The sequence below is a fragment of the Cynocephalus volans genome, chromosome 1 (genome assembly GCF_027409185.1).
Source record: "Cynocephalus volans isolate mCynVol1 chromosome 1, mCynVol1.pri, whole genome shotgun sequence".
Lineage (NCBI taxonomy): Eukaryota > Metazoa > Chordata > Mammalia > Dermoptera > Cynocephalidae > Cynocephalus > Cynocephalus volans.
In genome coordinates, this window is record NC_084460.1 from 97,085,456 (window position 1) to 97,101,975 (window position 16,520).

General features: G+C 39.1%; 1 protein-coding gene across 4 annotated transcripts in view; it reads left to right on the forward strand.

Annotated features, from left to right (window-relative positions):
- The window catches only part of FNDC3B (fibronectin type III domain containing 3B), a 331,781-nt gene that overhangs the window by 290,734 nt on the left and 24,527 nt on the right, over positions 1 to 16,520 (forward strand). For 3 of the 4 annotated variants that reach the window (XM_063096882.1, XM_063096901.1, XM_063096892.1), the window contains exons 22-23: positions 2,287 to 2,567; positions 15,017 to 15,229. In XM_063096882.1, the coding sequence (XP_062952952.1) occupies positions 2,287 to 2,567; positions 15,017 to 15,229 (494 nt within the window). Of the gene's footprint in view, positions 1 to 2,286; positions 2,568 to 6,436; positions 6,549 to 15,016; positions 15,230 to 16,520 lie in introns of those variants that run through there. The other variant, XM_063096909.1, reaches the window with a different exon arrangement.

Sequence of the window (16,520 nt, forward strand, 5' to 3'; positions counted from 1 at the left end):
TTAAATGATGGAATCAAGTTTTGAATTAAGCTCCAACTCTAAAAGCCATGTTCTTGTCATTCTCTTATGTGGTGAGACAAAACTTTAGTGGATATGAACATTGGGCTCCACAGTATCTTATTTTTCTGGTCCTGTGATAAATTTGTATCCCAAACCAAAGTCTCAATATATACTCCGAAAATAACTTGTGATGTTAAAATTCTTCCAAAAAGAGAGTTGAGGTGCTGCCATGAAACAGGAATAGATATGATAAAATAATACGATAGAGTTTCAATTGTGATTTGATGATAAGTGAATACTTAGTCTGCTTCTTTGAAATTAAAAAAGAGTTCTAAGTTTTGTTTTAGACCTTTGATCTAAGAACCCAAACTACTTTCCTTTAGTTTTATAATTTGATTTCAAAAGCTTTTCTTATGAAGTAAAAGAAAAGTGGGTTTTAGAGTACATTTAGTTTTATAAGAAGGCTGCCAAATGTTTTTATCTTCATAAGAAAAAAAAATTTTTTGATAACATTTATTGAGCGCATACTCTGTCAGGTACTGTTCCAGTTGTCAGGGATGCAGCAGTGAAATCAGACAGGCAGGCAGCCTTGCCCTTATGTAACTTGCACTCTAATCAGGGGAGTAAATAAACTATGTAGTGTGTTGGTGATAAATGCTATTATATAAAATAAAGCAAAGAAAGGAAACAGGAAATGAGGAGGATCACGGGGGCTGGGCAGGGGGAAGGACTGCAAGTTTAAATATGATGTTCAGAGAGGGCTTGCTGAAATGGTGACAACTTGAGAGGAGGCCTGAAGGAGGTGATTGGGCAAGCGGACTGTGCACACGTCTGGGGAAAAGCTTTCTGGGCAGAAGGAGCAGCAAGTGCAAAGAGCCTGAGGTGGGACCACACTTGATGTCCCTGTGGAACAGTAGCTGGAGCAGAGAAAGTGAAGGGGAGAGTGGCAGGCAATGAAGTCAGAGTGCTAATGGGTGTTTTTGAAGGGTGGTGGTGGTAAGCAGATGAGATATGATCTTGTAGGCTTTTGGAAGGACTTTGAAGTTTATTCTGAATAAGATGAGAGGCCATCAAAGGAATATGAACTGAAAATACTGACTCATGTTTTAAAAATATCATTCTGGTTGCTATAAGTATAGACTAGGGGGCAAGGGCCAACACAGACACCAGTTCGAAAGTCATTAGAATAACCAGATGAGAGTATGGTTGGACTATAGCAGTATAGAATGTGCTGATGGCCTGGATAAGGGTAAGATAGGAAGAAAGGTGTTCAGGAATGACTTGGGGGGTATCACTTGAGTGACATGCAGGATAGGGAAGACTACAGGAGATACAGTGGGTTTTTTGTAAGGAGAGCTGGGATAGAGATGAGGAGCTATGTGGACACTTGAGTTTGAGATGCCTATTGGACTTGCAAGTGGAGATACTCAGTAGGCAGCTGGATACAGATAACGCTAGACTGGCATTCAGGGCAGGGGTCTGAGCTACGTATCTAAATTTGGGAGTAGGTTATAAATGGCGTTTATCCCTTGAGACAGGATGAGATCTCTGAGTTTGAGCAGAGATAGTGAAGAGGTATCCAAAGACTGAGTCCTGACGCCCACAGCGTTGAGACCAGGGTGGTAGCAGCAACTGACAGAGGTGATTAAGCAGCAGCAGCAGGTAAAGTAGGAGGAGGAACAGGAGTGCGAGTCCCGGAGACCAAGTGAATAAGTGTTTGCCTCCCAGTGAAATCAGGTGAGGGTTGAGAATGACTTCAGGCAGGAATTTGTCATTACTCACATGGAAAACAGGTATCTTTTCTAAAATCCCTTTTACTGTAGGCAGCACTGGACTTAAAAGTCAGATGAACTGGATTCCAGTCCCAGCTTTGCCTCAATGTCTGGGGTCTGAGTTACTTAGTCTGACTCTGAGTTCCCTCCTCTGTAAAAAGCAGATAAGAATGCCTGCCATTTTATATCCACCTCAGAAGGTTTTTGTGCAGATCATATAAAATGATATATAAACTGAAGTGGGCCATGCAAATATAAAGTGTTATTTTAAAATTATTTTTCATAAGAAGTGATGATAGCCTTGTTATATTTTGCTTTATTAACAGAAAAGATGTGATTGACATTTTTTTTGGAAAGTGGTCAATAAAGTGAACATTTTCTAGGACTTATTTCTACCTATGCATCTAGAACTAAAATGTATACTACTCTAGATTACTTAACAACAGCTAACGCAGAGGCATTAGAATGTGCTAATGATTTTATGTGGCCTTTGTGTCGCTGTTCTGTTTTTCAGGCCTTCAATCAAGCAGGAGCAGGGCCGTACAGTGAGCTTGTCCTTTGCCAGACACCAGCATCTGCCCCTGACCCTGTCTCCACTCTCTGTGTCCTGGAAGAGGAGCCCCTTAATGCCTACCCTGATTCATCTTCTGTGTGCCTTGTACTGAACTGGGAAGAGCCTTGCAATAATGGATCTGAAATCCTTGCTTACAACATTGATCTTGGAGACAGTAGCATTACTGTGGGCAATACCACCACCCACGTTATGAAGGATCTCCTTCCAGAGACCACCTACCGGTGAGTGCAGGGGAGTAGAAATAAAGCTGCATCAACACATCAGCACTTGGGGCTATAAATCCTTCAGGTCTTAAAGGCCAAGCAGGTGAATTCTAGCCATTTTTATTTAATATATTCAAGATTCCTAAATGCAGATACAGCTTTAAAACATGTATTGCTTTATTCTTAATGAGTCTTGTTACTTAGTCACACAATTGTTAACCCCTGAGGGAGAGTATTTCACCTACCACTTTAATCTGTTCCAGCTCTTGGTCTCTTGATGTTCACTTTTTCTTTGTATTTTCACTGTGACTCATCTCATCCTGTGGACACCCTCTATCCTCACCCAAGTACTTGCCCACCTTGAAGCAGGGCTCCAACATTCTTCTCATTCTCCAAAAGCAGAGTCAATATTACAAAGCGTATGTAGATTTTGCTAAGGATTTCACAAGAGGCCAGAGAAAAAAAGTTACAACAGCCCCCCCTTATCCACAGGGGATAAGTCCCAAGACCCCCAGTGGAGGCCTGAAACTGAGGATAGTTTTTTCCTATATGTACTTACCCATGATAAAGTTTAATTTATAAATTAGGCACAGTAAGAGATTATTCACTGTAATAAAAGTTATGTGAATATGGTGTCTGGCTGTCTGTCCCTCTCTCTCACATTATCTTATTGTACTGCACTCACCCATGTGATCTATCAGTCTGATAACCAAGGTGGCTACTAAGTGACTGGGGGGAGGGTAGCTGGACAGAGGGATGATTCACATCACAGGTGGGTTGATTTGAAATTTCATCACACTACTTAAAACTGGACGTGCAATTTAGATTTATTTCTGGAATTTTCTATATATAGTATTTTCAGACTTGACTGCGTGTAACTGAAACCACAGAAAATGAAACCTCAGATAAGCAGGGACTCATGTACATCACACAACACTGCACAAAACTCAGTTAACATCTGCATTCTCTCTTTCTCCCAGAGTTCCTTATCTGGGAGCACTTTCCTCTTCTCACACACTTAGGTCTCCAATATGGCCTATCAAAATTCGAAATCATTTAGCTCAGTCTCCAAGTTGCCGTAACCCACTCAAAACAAAAAGTTCACAATCAGCAAGACAATGTCATTAGAAGAAGTACAAGAACCATCTGCGTTTATGCATGCGTGCCCCAGGTTTCTAAATGGTTTCTCAAGGAGGTGGGGTAGAGCCTGGACTCAGATTCATGTCATTAGCTTTGTGTTCAGGCAAGTTACTTTACCTCTCTGAGTCTTAGTTTCACCTTTTTAAAACAAGGAGAACAAGATTACTTTCCTCATAAGCATGTTGCAAGGAGTAAATAAATAAGTATTAAATGCTTACAGTAGAGCCCAACATTGCATAGTAAGTGCACAACAAAAGAGCCTTGTAAATTTCCTCATCATGAAGATCACCATCCAACACAAGGGTTCTTCCTGGGGTGGGGCGGGGGAGTAAAGGGCAGGCAGATCAACTTGCAGCTAACAAAAGGGCTATCATTTCACTTATTTTTTTCTGCAGGGTTTTCTAATTCTGTAGTCTGGTAGACTATCCTTTTTACCCCCAGAAACTGAAGAAAGAAATCAGCTAACCAGCTGTAAGATACAAAAGTCTGTCCTGCCATATCATATTATCTCTGGCTTTGTTTCTCTCTTACCAGCTCTTTCTTATATGAATAAATTGTATAAGTATATTCATTTTGCTTTTCAAAACAATGACAAACAGTGTTGTTTTCTTTTTATACTCTTTCATTCTTTTAAAAAAACTTCTTTTGGGCATAGTACTATATACTGTGGGTCTGTAAAACACTGTCCTTGACTTCAGAGCACTTACAGATTTGGAGAACACTTAAGTAGCAATCTAAGACAACAGGTGATTGTGACATCACATGATGAAAATAACATTGTGTGCACAGTCCTCTTAGAGTTTCAGAGAGGAAGACGTGTGGTTCACAGTGGTCAGGATGGTTAGAAGTGAGATCTGAGATAGAAACTGTGTAAAGGGGGATATGACTTACATAGATGAAGAGGTGGGACAAGGACATTATTTTATTTTTAGCTTCTTAGCCAATCCAGAAAACCAGTCTTCTTCACTCCTGTTTACTAAGTGCCTATTGTGTCCAGAACACTCTAATCAGGTGCTGAGGAAATTCAAGATAATTAAACCCAGACCTTGACTTCAGGGAATTTCCCCAGTGATGATGCTCTAAGAAAACCTCACCATGAGGTAAACTTCCGGGGGAAAATGACCAGTGAATGTCATCTCCCAGCTGTTTCTAGAGTATTGCCTCACCTGCATCCCTCAGGCCAGAAGGCCTATGAAAAAGCCACACTGGTTCAGGGACTCATTGGAAGGCTTTGTGTTCACTCTGACCCACACCCCTCTATACCCCAGAGTTGTCTCAAATGCTCAGGTCAATCCTCTGAACATTCAGGTCAGAAATTATAAAAGGGCTTTTGGGGCAAGGTGTTAGCCCCAGGATTTCACTTCTTCCTGGCATTATGCTTACCTTAAAGGTGGCTTAAAAAACTTTTAAGGATTCTAAAACTTCAAGATTTGTAGAAGGATGACATTGGAGGTATGTTGACTTTTATTAATCAACCTACAATCAAATGACTTCTAAAAAGAAATGTAGAGCTCAAGGGCCCAAATGAAGAAATGATATTGGGAATCTTCATTTAATGAGGAAATGCCAGTTCCAGTTGAAATTATGAAAAATATCTTCCACATAAGTGTTTGATTTAAAAACATGTTATAAAGTGCTTCAGGGGTTAATTCTGATTAATATGAGAAGATGAAATGGTTTAGTAATGTAGGAACTATGGAAAGATGAGCTTAGATTTGGATAGTAAAACCTCAAGGCTATTTAGAAAGTATTGAATGGAATGTGAAAAGAAAGTCTCTTTGGGAGGATGTCACCTTTTTAACCTTACAGAGTGGCTTGGTAGATACCACTTTAGACAGATTGCATGAAAATTGAATAGCTTAGAAAAGGGAAATCTGGCTCTAGTCATATTGTGTGTTCTTGGCCAAAAAAAAAAAAAAAGGTGGCCAAATTCCTTGCTGGACAATCAATAATTTATAAATTGGGCATTTTATACTTAAGATATTAGCCAAATGGTTGGGCAAAATCATCTGGCTCGTGATCACGTGGCTGACTGGGAGCCATGGCTTGCTGCCTCTGCCCAGCATTGCAAGAGTATCGAGGGCGTATCACTAGCCTGGAAAAAGATCAAGATTCAAAATTTGAAATATGTTTTCTACTGAATGTGTATAATTTTCGAAGCATTGTAAAGTCGGGGACTGTCTGTACTAGAATAGAAGACTATTTAGAAAGTATATTCATATTTAAGACCACCCTTTATACAGCTTTAGGAATTTAGTTTTTATAGTGTATAACTGGGTAATATATAATAGAACTCTGGTCAACCCACAGTCTTGTTCTTTTATGTTTCAGAGACACAATGGCAATAATTATAAATACAGAATGAGAATTTCAAGGAACTAAGGGTATAATTTTGGTCCAATCAACTTTTTTCTTTTTTCTTCTTCTTCTTTTTTTTTTTTTGGCAGCTGGCCAGTACAGGGGTCGAACCCTGGACCTTGGTGTTATCAGCACCATGTTCTAACCAACTGAGCTAACTGGCTAGCCCCTAATCCAATCAATTTTTACCTCACCTTTTTCTGTCCTGCAAACTGGTTAGAATATAAGTGAACAGATCATGATGTTCTGGATAAAAACGTGGAAACCTTTTAAGGAGGCCATGGAGCTTGGATATAGGACTTGTTTCTTTTGTTTGATTATAATTTTTTAAGCCTTCAACAATTACACATTGTTCTCACACCAAGTTTATTCTTTCTCTGTGTTGACAGGACAAGATTGTGTACCTCTAGTAAACCTGCTGATGCAGAAAGGTGTTTCAGTGGATGTGTCACGTCTCCATTGGTGCTTGCAAAACTACCCATTGGCTTGCTCACACACCCTGTATGAAATTTGATTGGAATTACAATGCTGTTTTTAAAGGCATTACTTTGAAGCTTAGAACTGAGTTTGAAATTGAATTTGTGTTTTGGTTTAAAGTGAAAAAATATTATTGAAAACAGAAACATAACTTTTTTTTTTTTTTGGTGGGGAGCATGCTTCCAGCTAAGTAGAGGCATGGACTTTGTGAGCTGCGAGAGGCATAGGATCACCATATGTCACCTGTTTCCGGTCCCTGGCTTGAGCATGTGCAGTGACTGGGGTAGTGCTTCTAGTTTCTGCTCACCAGGCAGCCCATTGTATTTGTGAATGACTGTTTTTACTTTGTCAAAACCTCTCCCTTTTTTTCTTTCTTTTTTTTTTTTTTTTTGTCTTTTTCGTGACTGGCACTCAGCCAGTGAGTGCACCGGCCATTCCTATATAGGATCCGAACCCGTGGTGGGAGCGTCGCCGCACTCCCAGCGCTGCACTCTCCCGAGTGCGCCACGGACTCGGCCCTAAAACCTCTCCCTTATACTTTTTCAAAACATCTTTATATCTAAAATCAACTCAGTTGATCCTAGGACTTCTTCTAGAGCAGTGGGTTTCAAAGCGTGGTCCCTGAACCAGCAGTGTTAGCATCCCCTGAGAACTTGTTAAAGTGTGGATTATCAGGTCCCATCCAGACCTACTTAATCAGAAACTCTAGGAGTGGGACCTAGCAGTCTGTGCTTTAATTAGCCTTCCAGAAGATTTTGATGCATGTTAAAGTTTGAAAACCTCTGCCCTAGAGCAGGATTCTTAAAATATCAAGGTGTAGAAGAATCACTGGGAGAGCATTGCGAAATACAGGTGTTTGAGCCCCACTCCTGTAGACTTTGGGGTAGTAGGCCCCAGATGGGGCCTAAACGTTGTTATCTTATAATGTCACTGTCTCCTGTCTAATCTTCCTCACTTCATTCAGATTGTCTTCACCAGCGTGGGTTTCCTGTAACCTCCTCCATCCTCCTCTTTGGGTGATTTCTGTTGCTTGATAGCCTCTGACGTGGTTTCCAGACCTCCAGGAATGGGCTGGCTGGCTGGTGCAGAGCAGGCTGTTGCCATCCTTGTTCTCCATACTGAGCAGTTAGTAAGGCTGCCTAAGATTACCTTTTTTTAGCAGCCTCATTATATGTCTGACTCACCCTGAGCTGGCATACAACTAAAATTTAAAGTAGGTTTGTTTGTTATGCTCGTTTATGCTCTTTCCGCTATGTGAAAAGGGGATGAAAATAACATCTACTGAGTCCTTACTATATTCCTTACTATATGTGAAGCACTATATTAGGCTGCCAAGAAGTGAATCATAAATAAATTCATCATAACAAGATGAGGGGGCTTTACTAAGAGACAGATTTTGAGTAGTTCACAAGTAACAGACTGGAGTCAGACAGCCTTGACTTTAATCCTGGGTCCCTCACTTATTGTCCCTGTGATGTTTGGCAAGTCATTTAAGCACTCCGTGCCTCAGTTTCCTGATCTGCAAAACGGGGATAGTAATTTTCACTACCTAACAGGGTTGTTGTGTATTTTAGATAAAATTTCAGGAACCTAGTATGGGGCCTGACACACAGTAAGCGTTAATAAATAAGCTATTGTTAATGTTTAGCAGGGAAGAAATGAACCGGGAAATGGATTGTGACAAGATTATAGGTCAACTTGTCTGTGGAAATCTGGCATTATCCTTTAAGCAATGGGAGACATTTAAGGTGTTTTCCCTTCATGGCTGGGCAAGAGAAAAGCAAGTCTGAGTGACTAGAAGGGGAACGGTGGCAGTGGGACAAGGGAGCTGTCAGGAGAAGGAGCCTGGGTCAAGATCAGCTCAGGTTCCCCCTCCAGGAAGCCTACTCTGAATAACTTTACTCTGAGCACATCTTTCCTTCCCTAAAAGGGATTTTTTGTTTAAACTATTATTTTATACTTCTTCAGAAGTTCACCTGATGATTATTCTCTCTTTTATATTTTTCTTTTCTTAATTAGATGATCTAGATAGTAGGTGGCAGTGGGAGTGTTGTAAAAAAGCCCATCTTTTGCTTCTTAGGTCTCTCCTATCACAGCTTTCCAGCTGGGGGCCCCATCCTTAGTCTCCCCATACTCATGACATCCTGAGCACTGGGATGACGAATTGTGACAAGGCAAGTCAAGTTCCCCAGTTAAGTATGTATGAAAGTCATTCTTTTAATATATTTAGTGTTGGGAATTTGATTATGTATATAAAGTATATTGTAGAAGGCTATGATTTTCTGAAGTGGGAATGTTTTTGGCATCTAGAATTAGATATTTTACTACTGGATTTTCAATCAAAATTTATAAAGAACATGCCTTTCAATTTGATTTATTTAATTGATATTATTAGTGTATTAATGGATATTGCAGACTTCTGGACACATGAAGAGGTTTTTCACATCAGCCTGCCCAAGGTAGAGTTTGCTAAGGGTTAGATCACTCTCCTAAATTGGAAAGCAAAATTTCATTTCCCTTGTACTTAATTTTCAGGGCTTAAGATTTCAAAGACTGATACGATGCAAGTTTACAAAAAAAACCCCGAAAAAACCAAAAGACCACTGCAGATTCTATCTAAATTGCAAGATTAACATTTTACTTTAGCTAAGAAAAAACTTCTCAGGTCTGGGTTTGGGATAGACTTTAATTAAATTAATAAAAACTAAAACTTGATTTTTATTTTCCAAGGAGAATTCTTGGACTTGTTCCTCAGGTTAGTGTTTGTTTTGCTTACTAGTCCTGTGTCATTTCTCACTGGAATGAGGACCTTATTTTCACAGTGCATTTTTCAACCTAAAACAAAATAAACAGTGACTACCTTAGTCCTCGTTCACTCTCAGCCTCCTGTGCTCAGAGCTCACAGCATGCAACAAGGCGTTGCCTCCCTTCGTTTTGTCAGTTCCTCAGTTCTATTTCAATTTTGAGTGTTACTTTACCATCAGAACTAGAAATGTTTTTCCTGCATTTTTACTGAAACAAAATGTGTTTTTGTAAAAATGTAGGATAGGTTGAATTGAGTATTTTAAAACGTAGGTAGTTGATTTTTAGGACCAGATGTTGGCTGCATAAAGTAAAAATAATAAGCTTGTTGACTATTCTAAATGTGTAGGCAAAAGGCAGTTGTTGAAGCAAAAGGGTGGTTTGAATTAAAATTATCTTCTGGTTGGATTTGCAGGTGTGCATGTTTGGTCCAGGCTGTGATAGGACAGTGTGGTGTTCCTCGAGCTGAGGAGAACCAGGTCATTCCCATGTGCAAACTGCATCCCATCTTTAGATCAGTGCAAGTGACTGAACCTGGCCCAGCTTTTCAGTTCTTTTGCTTGTAAAATAGAATAATTCCTACCTTATGGGATAAGGGTAGAAATTAGAGATAATGTTGTACAAGTTAAGCCTAGGCTTCAACATCTAGTAGCCACCATATTGTTGAGATCAAATTATTTAACTTCCTTGAGTTTAACTTCAGTTTCTTTGACTCTAAGAGCAGAGTAGTTCCTACTCCCCAGTGCATTCCCTGGAATAGAGCAAGTGCTCCACATTGTTTGTGGTGGTAGTTGTCATTGCTGTCATTTTTAGTGCTTCTTGAGCTCTTTGTCTTGCCCTCCCCTTCCTGAGGATGGTTCATAAAGAAGCCAGTCTTTCTAGCTGTTGCTGGGTCCATGGCCATACCTCAGAGGAAGGAAAAATGTGGATGGTGTGAGCAGGTTACTCACTTTATAAAGTAGGTGGTGGTGGTTATGGTAATAATGCAGCTAGAATGAAGAAATACCTTTGTGTGCCTAGCACTGTGCCACTCCTCATGCATGCCCAACACATCATCTTCCTGGTCAGAAAGGAATACCAGTCTCAAAAGAAGGCATAAGGATAACAACTCCATAAAATCAGAACTCACCAAAGTGCTTTTGGCCACCCTGAATTATTTCCTGGTTGTGTCATAGAATATAAAGTATTAAAAATTAGAAAGTGCTTTCCATATCCCTGATCTTAATTAAGTAATCCTGTTTATAGATGCTTCCAAGATGGTACTATCCCCATTTCATAGATAAGGATACTGTTATTTAAAGGTGTTTGATAATTTCCCCAAGGTCCCCAAAGTGATAAGTAGGATTCCCAAAGAGGCTACACTGCTAAAAAGAGACATAGTATTCTTGGTGGTGGTCGTGTATGTGTTTAAGGTGAAGGTTATATGCCTAGCAAATACTTCTCAGTAAAAGGTCAAGAACCACAGAGCTAAAGATACATGGAACCTAATACTTAACAAAAATACTAGGGAAGCTTTGAAGAAGTAAGTGAATTTATAAAAGAAATCAAATATTAAATTTGTTTTTACATCTTAATACTTGCATCTTCTAAGCTATTTTTTAATTCTCAAAAATGATTCAGATCTCTTAGCATTTTTTTTCTCAAGCAGAGCAGAACAACAATCTTAAGCAACCTACTCCCTCACTTCCTTTTATGTATTAAAGTAGGTAAGGGTCATTCGGGCTACTCAGAGCAAAAGGATAGGACCACCTGGAGTACAAGGTGAGCTGGTGAGCTGGTCTTCAAAGGACTGTGGGCCAGCAGATGGAAGAAAGAAGCATGTTGGTCTCTGGACTTTAGGAATACCTGGGCCTAGAATAAAGGGAAGGAATGTTAGTTTGGACACTGGAAGAACCCTGTGGGTGAGGAAATTTGTTACATTACTGAAGAAAGACTAAGAGTCAATGTCTGGCTTATTTCCCTTTTCTCAAGAAGGGGAAAAGGTAGTAATTTCTATCATTTTGATGACTGCCTTTTTAAAAAGATCTCCCCTCTCCAGTTACAGAAAAATTTGTTATATTCCAATCATAGAGTAAAACTTATTAATTCCATAAAGCGATTTTATAAGACTCATGTTGGGAGGCAACGAAGAGTCTTAGTCTTTCATTGTTAATACTGAGAGACTTTATCTACAACAGACCTGATATAGCCCCTACTATAACAGAATCTGGGAAAAGTAATGGAGTTTTTCTGTACTTTATCAGAGTTAAGTATTTGCTACATTCCAAAGAAAGAGGCAGGTATTCATCTGGTTTGGGGTGTTATGAATAGAGCTGCTATAAAAAGTTTGTGAGGAAACCGCTTTCCAGTGTGGCTATACCATTTTACATTCTCACCAGCAAAATGCTTGTATGAGAGCCAGCACTTTTTTTTATATAATGGCACTTCATTGCATTTTCCTAATGGCTACTAATGTCAGATATCTTTGTGTTTATTTACTGTCTGTATATCCTCTTTGGTGGAGTTTCTGTTCCAGTCATCTGCCCACTTTTTAATTGGGTTGTTTTCTGACTATTGAGTTTTTAAGGTCTTTATATTTTTCTGGATTCAAATCCTTTGTCAGAGATATAATTTGCAATATTTTCTCCCAGTCGGTAGCTTGTCTCCATTCTTTCTCCTTTTTTTGTCAGCTGTCTGTTACAGGGATCTGAACTGACCTTGGTGTTATCAGCACCACACTCTACCAATTGAGCTAACCGGCCAGGAGCTTCATTCTCTTAACATGCAAAGGTTTTTAATTTTGATGAAATCTAATTTAAAATTTTTTTTCTCTTATGTAAGATTATGATTTTCATGCCATATCTGAAAACATTTTATCTAATTCTAGGTAATGAAAATTTTCTCCTGTGTTTTTTTCTTTAAGGTTTTTTAGTCTACATTTAGATCAATGGTCTATTTTGAGCTAAGTTTGTATAAGATGTGAGGTTTAAGTTAATGTTTTTTTTTTTTTTCCCTATTGCTATCCAGTTGTTTCAACACCATTTGTTGAAAAGACTATCCTTTCTCCATTGAATTGCTTTTGCACCTTTGTCAAAAATCAATTGGTCCTCTTTGTGTAGGTCTATTTCTAGAGTCTCTCTTCCATTGTATTGATGTATGTGTCTGTCTCTTTACCGATACCACACAGTCTTGATCACAGTAGCTTTATAGTAGGTCCTAAAATTGGGTGGTGTGATTCTTCCAACTTTATTCTTATTTTTCAAATTTGTGTTAGCTACTTTAGTTTCTTTGCCTTTCCATAAAACTTTTAAAATCAGCTTGTCTGTATCTCCCAAGAATCCTGCTGGGATTTTTTTGAATTGCATTACCTGTGTAGATCAATTGGTGAGAATTGACATTTTTACTGTGAAGAGTCTTCCAATTCATGAACACTGTATGTCTCTCATTTAGGTAGGTCTTTAATATACATTTTCAGCAGTGTTTTGTGGTTTTATTTCTTTCCTATACACTATGTCTTTTTTTTTTGCACTGGCTGTAACTTCTTGCAAATGATGCTGAACAAAAGTAGTGAGAGTAGAAATCCTCGCCTTGTTCTCAATCTTAAAGGGAAAGCATTTAACTTTTCATTAAATGTATGATATTAGCCGATATCGTATAGTATGATATTAGCTGTAGGTATTTTTATAGATGTCCTTTTTCAGGTTGAAGAAGCTCCCTTCTATCCCTGGTTTGCTGAGAATTTTGTCAGTGGCTGCCTCTGCGTCAATCAATGTGATCATGCAGTTTCTCTGCTTTACACTGTTAGTATGACAGGGTTGCCTAAGGGCTGGGGAATGAGAAAATGGAGAAAAGGAAAAAAATTAAAAGAGGGTTAGGGGATTTCCCCTATTCTCTCTGAGCATTCACAGACCCCTTTCTCTCTCTTCGAGCCAGGCTTTTCCTGGAGCTCTGTTAATGCATGTATTCACTCCCAGATTTGGGCTGCCATGAGTCCAGGCTAGGGGATAATAATAATGGAGGGAAAAAATGGTAAACTCAGTGCTGGTTTGGTGATCATTCATGTTCTTTACATCCCCAAATCTCCCAGCTACTCTTTATGTTTTAGAGTTCTTAAATAGCTGCTCCACTTATTTTGTCCACATTTAATAGTTGCACTTAGTAGGAGAGACGGGGTGCAGTATGCTTAATCTAACTCTCCTACAGTGAACCTTTTTTTCCCCTTAATCTACAGGCATATTATTAGGCTGACTTGCTGACTTATGTAATCTTTAAGTTTGAAGAATTTAGTCTAATTTGAGATCACATGATGTATTTAGGTATTGTGATGCGGATATTTTCTACTTAAGTACAAGCAATAATTTGTGTAAGTGAGAAGTACATAAAATTACATTATAAGAATATTTTTAAACTGATCTGTTTCCTAAGAATTTATCTCTTTGACCATATTTTATTATAATGTGTTTTGAAACACTATGTGTCGAATTCAAATCAAGTTTAAATATTGAAACTTCTAGAACTAGCAATACCACACTAATCAGCTCAGTGAGATGCCGGTGTACCCAGCAAGGTGCCTGGGTGGAGGTTCCACTGGAAGGCTGGCAATGAGATATGGAGAGATGAGAGAAGACGTAGACCTGGTGAAGCTGTGGAGACATGTGAGGTCACTTGAGAAAACAGAATTTTAGGAAATGCCCATATTGTACAGAAGAAAAGAGGAAAGGGGGAAGAGGGAGGAGACCTTAGGTCAGAGAAGCAGGAGTGTGCAGGCCACCAAATGCCAGGAAGAATATGCAGTGCGTGCAGGAAGGGGTGTCATGCAGGACAAGGCAGGAGCAGTGCCATCATCACGTCATTCAGTGACCTTGGAGAACTGGTAAGGAAGTGTAGGAACAAGAAAAACAGGAGTAATCACCCTACTGAATATGTAAATAATAGGAATAATATATATATAAAAGACAAGGATCCATATATCTTTTAATTCTATTTTTTCACGAACTTTTTGAAGTATTCACATACATAAAATGAAAATAGGAAAAATATTCCCACTGAACATATAAAATAAAATTTTACATATACATTTTAACTCTAGTTTTAAATTCCTAGACCGTAAGGGCGATGGTAATATATCTTTATCACCCATAACACTCTGCACACAGTAAGCATCCAGTTAAGAGTTCTGTGCGTGTGGGTGACATCCTGTTACTAGTGGTATCTGTGTGCTTAGCTCTGACTAAGAACCTGCATGGATTGTTGGGTGAGGCTGGCAAAAGGGAGAGGTGGAATGTCCTGTTGAAGAGTTGTTGTCCTTTGTTTTCGACTCTGAAGGAGACTCATTTTTTTCTCCTGTTTAATTTACTCTTTGTAATTCATTTACATCCAAAACTGACTTTGAGGTAGGTAAAGAGTGGCTAGAACAAAATATAAAAGCATGTCTTTAGGATGTCTTCCTCAGACAATAAACCTATTTTAAGTTAAAGAACAAAAGGGTATCTTGCTAACGTGCTTTTTCTGCTATTATATTTTGGAATGGTGAGTATACTCTGTCCCTCCAAGCTACCCAGTTCTCTATTTATCTTGAGTTACTATAACTTGTTTTTCTTTATTCCACGGTATTGCTTTAGGGGTAAGAAATAAATACTCCATTCAATGTTTATTTTGAATGAAGAATTGCTACTTAAACATGCATTGTCTATTTTTTTCCCTTTCTCCAGGATCAGAATTCAGGCTATAAATGAAATTGGAGCTGGACCATTTAGTCAGTTCATTAAAGCAAAAACTCGGCCATTACCACCCTTGCCTCCTAGACTAGAATGTGCTGCAGCTGGTCCTCAGAGCCTGAAGCTAAAATGGGGCGACAGTAACTCTAAGATGCATGCTGCGGATGACATGGTGTACACACTACAGCTGGAGGACAGAAACAAGAGGTGAGGTGGGGGCGAGGATGTGCCTGAAACTTCCAGGGCTTTGGCTTGTGGGATGAAATCTTTCTTGTTTGTTCTTATTTACTCTGAAACACTCTTCTTCCTTGTTCAAAGATTTCCTGTGTATTAGAGTCCTGCATTTTATAGCCAAAGTTTTACCCTACATTCTCCATTGGGAATTTCTACATATTCTAATATCCTGATTTCCCTACATGTGATAAATATGTGTGTTTCTTCTTTCATAAAGCCAAATAATGGAGAGAAATTATATAAAAAGAAAATTGTCAAAGTCGAGTATGTAATAGCATTATATTAGTCATGAGTGCAGAGGGAAATAAGACTCAGAAAGAGATGTTACCTCTTTAAATATTCAGTAACCATCAGGACAAACATGTTTACCAATCTGAAATAGCTGTGGGTAATGTACAGAATGGGATTGTACTCTGTAACTACAGGCAGTGCAATATCAAATTACCCAGAGCAAATAGGAGATTCTTTATAAGGCTCCATGCCCAGGAAACACTCTTGGCGGTAGAAATCAAATCCAGCCTTTTCACACGATATTTGTTTAACCTAACTTAATTTCCTCTGAAAATGGCCGATCAGAAGACAGGCAGCCAACTGTATTTAGCAATAATCAGACACTGAGCAAAAGTTAATGGTGACAGAATGTCTGTTATCAAGTCCTAATCAGAGAATCAAGTGGAGGAGGTAGAGATAACCGTGAAACCAAGACAGTTACGGAAGGACAGCACGCTGCCACTCCTCTGCTTACCTGATGAAGCAAAAAGCCGGTGGTGGTGTAGAAGTATTTCTGTCATTTCCCCTTTATGCATTGTAGCATTCGGTTCTATTTCCCACAGAAGCTCCCCAACTCTGTAGTTAAGCCCTTTGATTGATTTCACTGCAGTGGAGTCCTGGGGGCCTTCAACAGAGACCAAGATCAAGAAAAAAACATAAGGGCCTGCCTCCAGGAGCATAATATCAACTCACAAGCAGTCATAGAACGTTAGGACCGTAGGAGAAAAGCGTTCTGGGAGTGTGGAGGAGACAGAGGACCATCGGGTTGTAAAGATCAGGAATGGTTTCTTGAAGGAGGTGATGTTTGAACTTGACTTTGAAGGACCTGGCAAACCCAGTAGTTTGACAGCAGAATAACAAGAAGTGTCCTATTAGAAACTAATCTTGGTGTAGAAGGCACAGAGGAAGTAAAGCTTCTTTTGATAGGTTCATTAGAAACTAAATTCATACACACAGAAAATCGTTCATCTTACTGTGCTATGTGCCTGTGGTT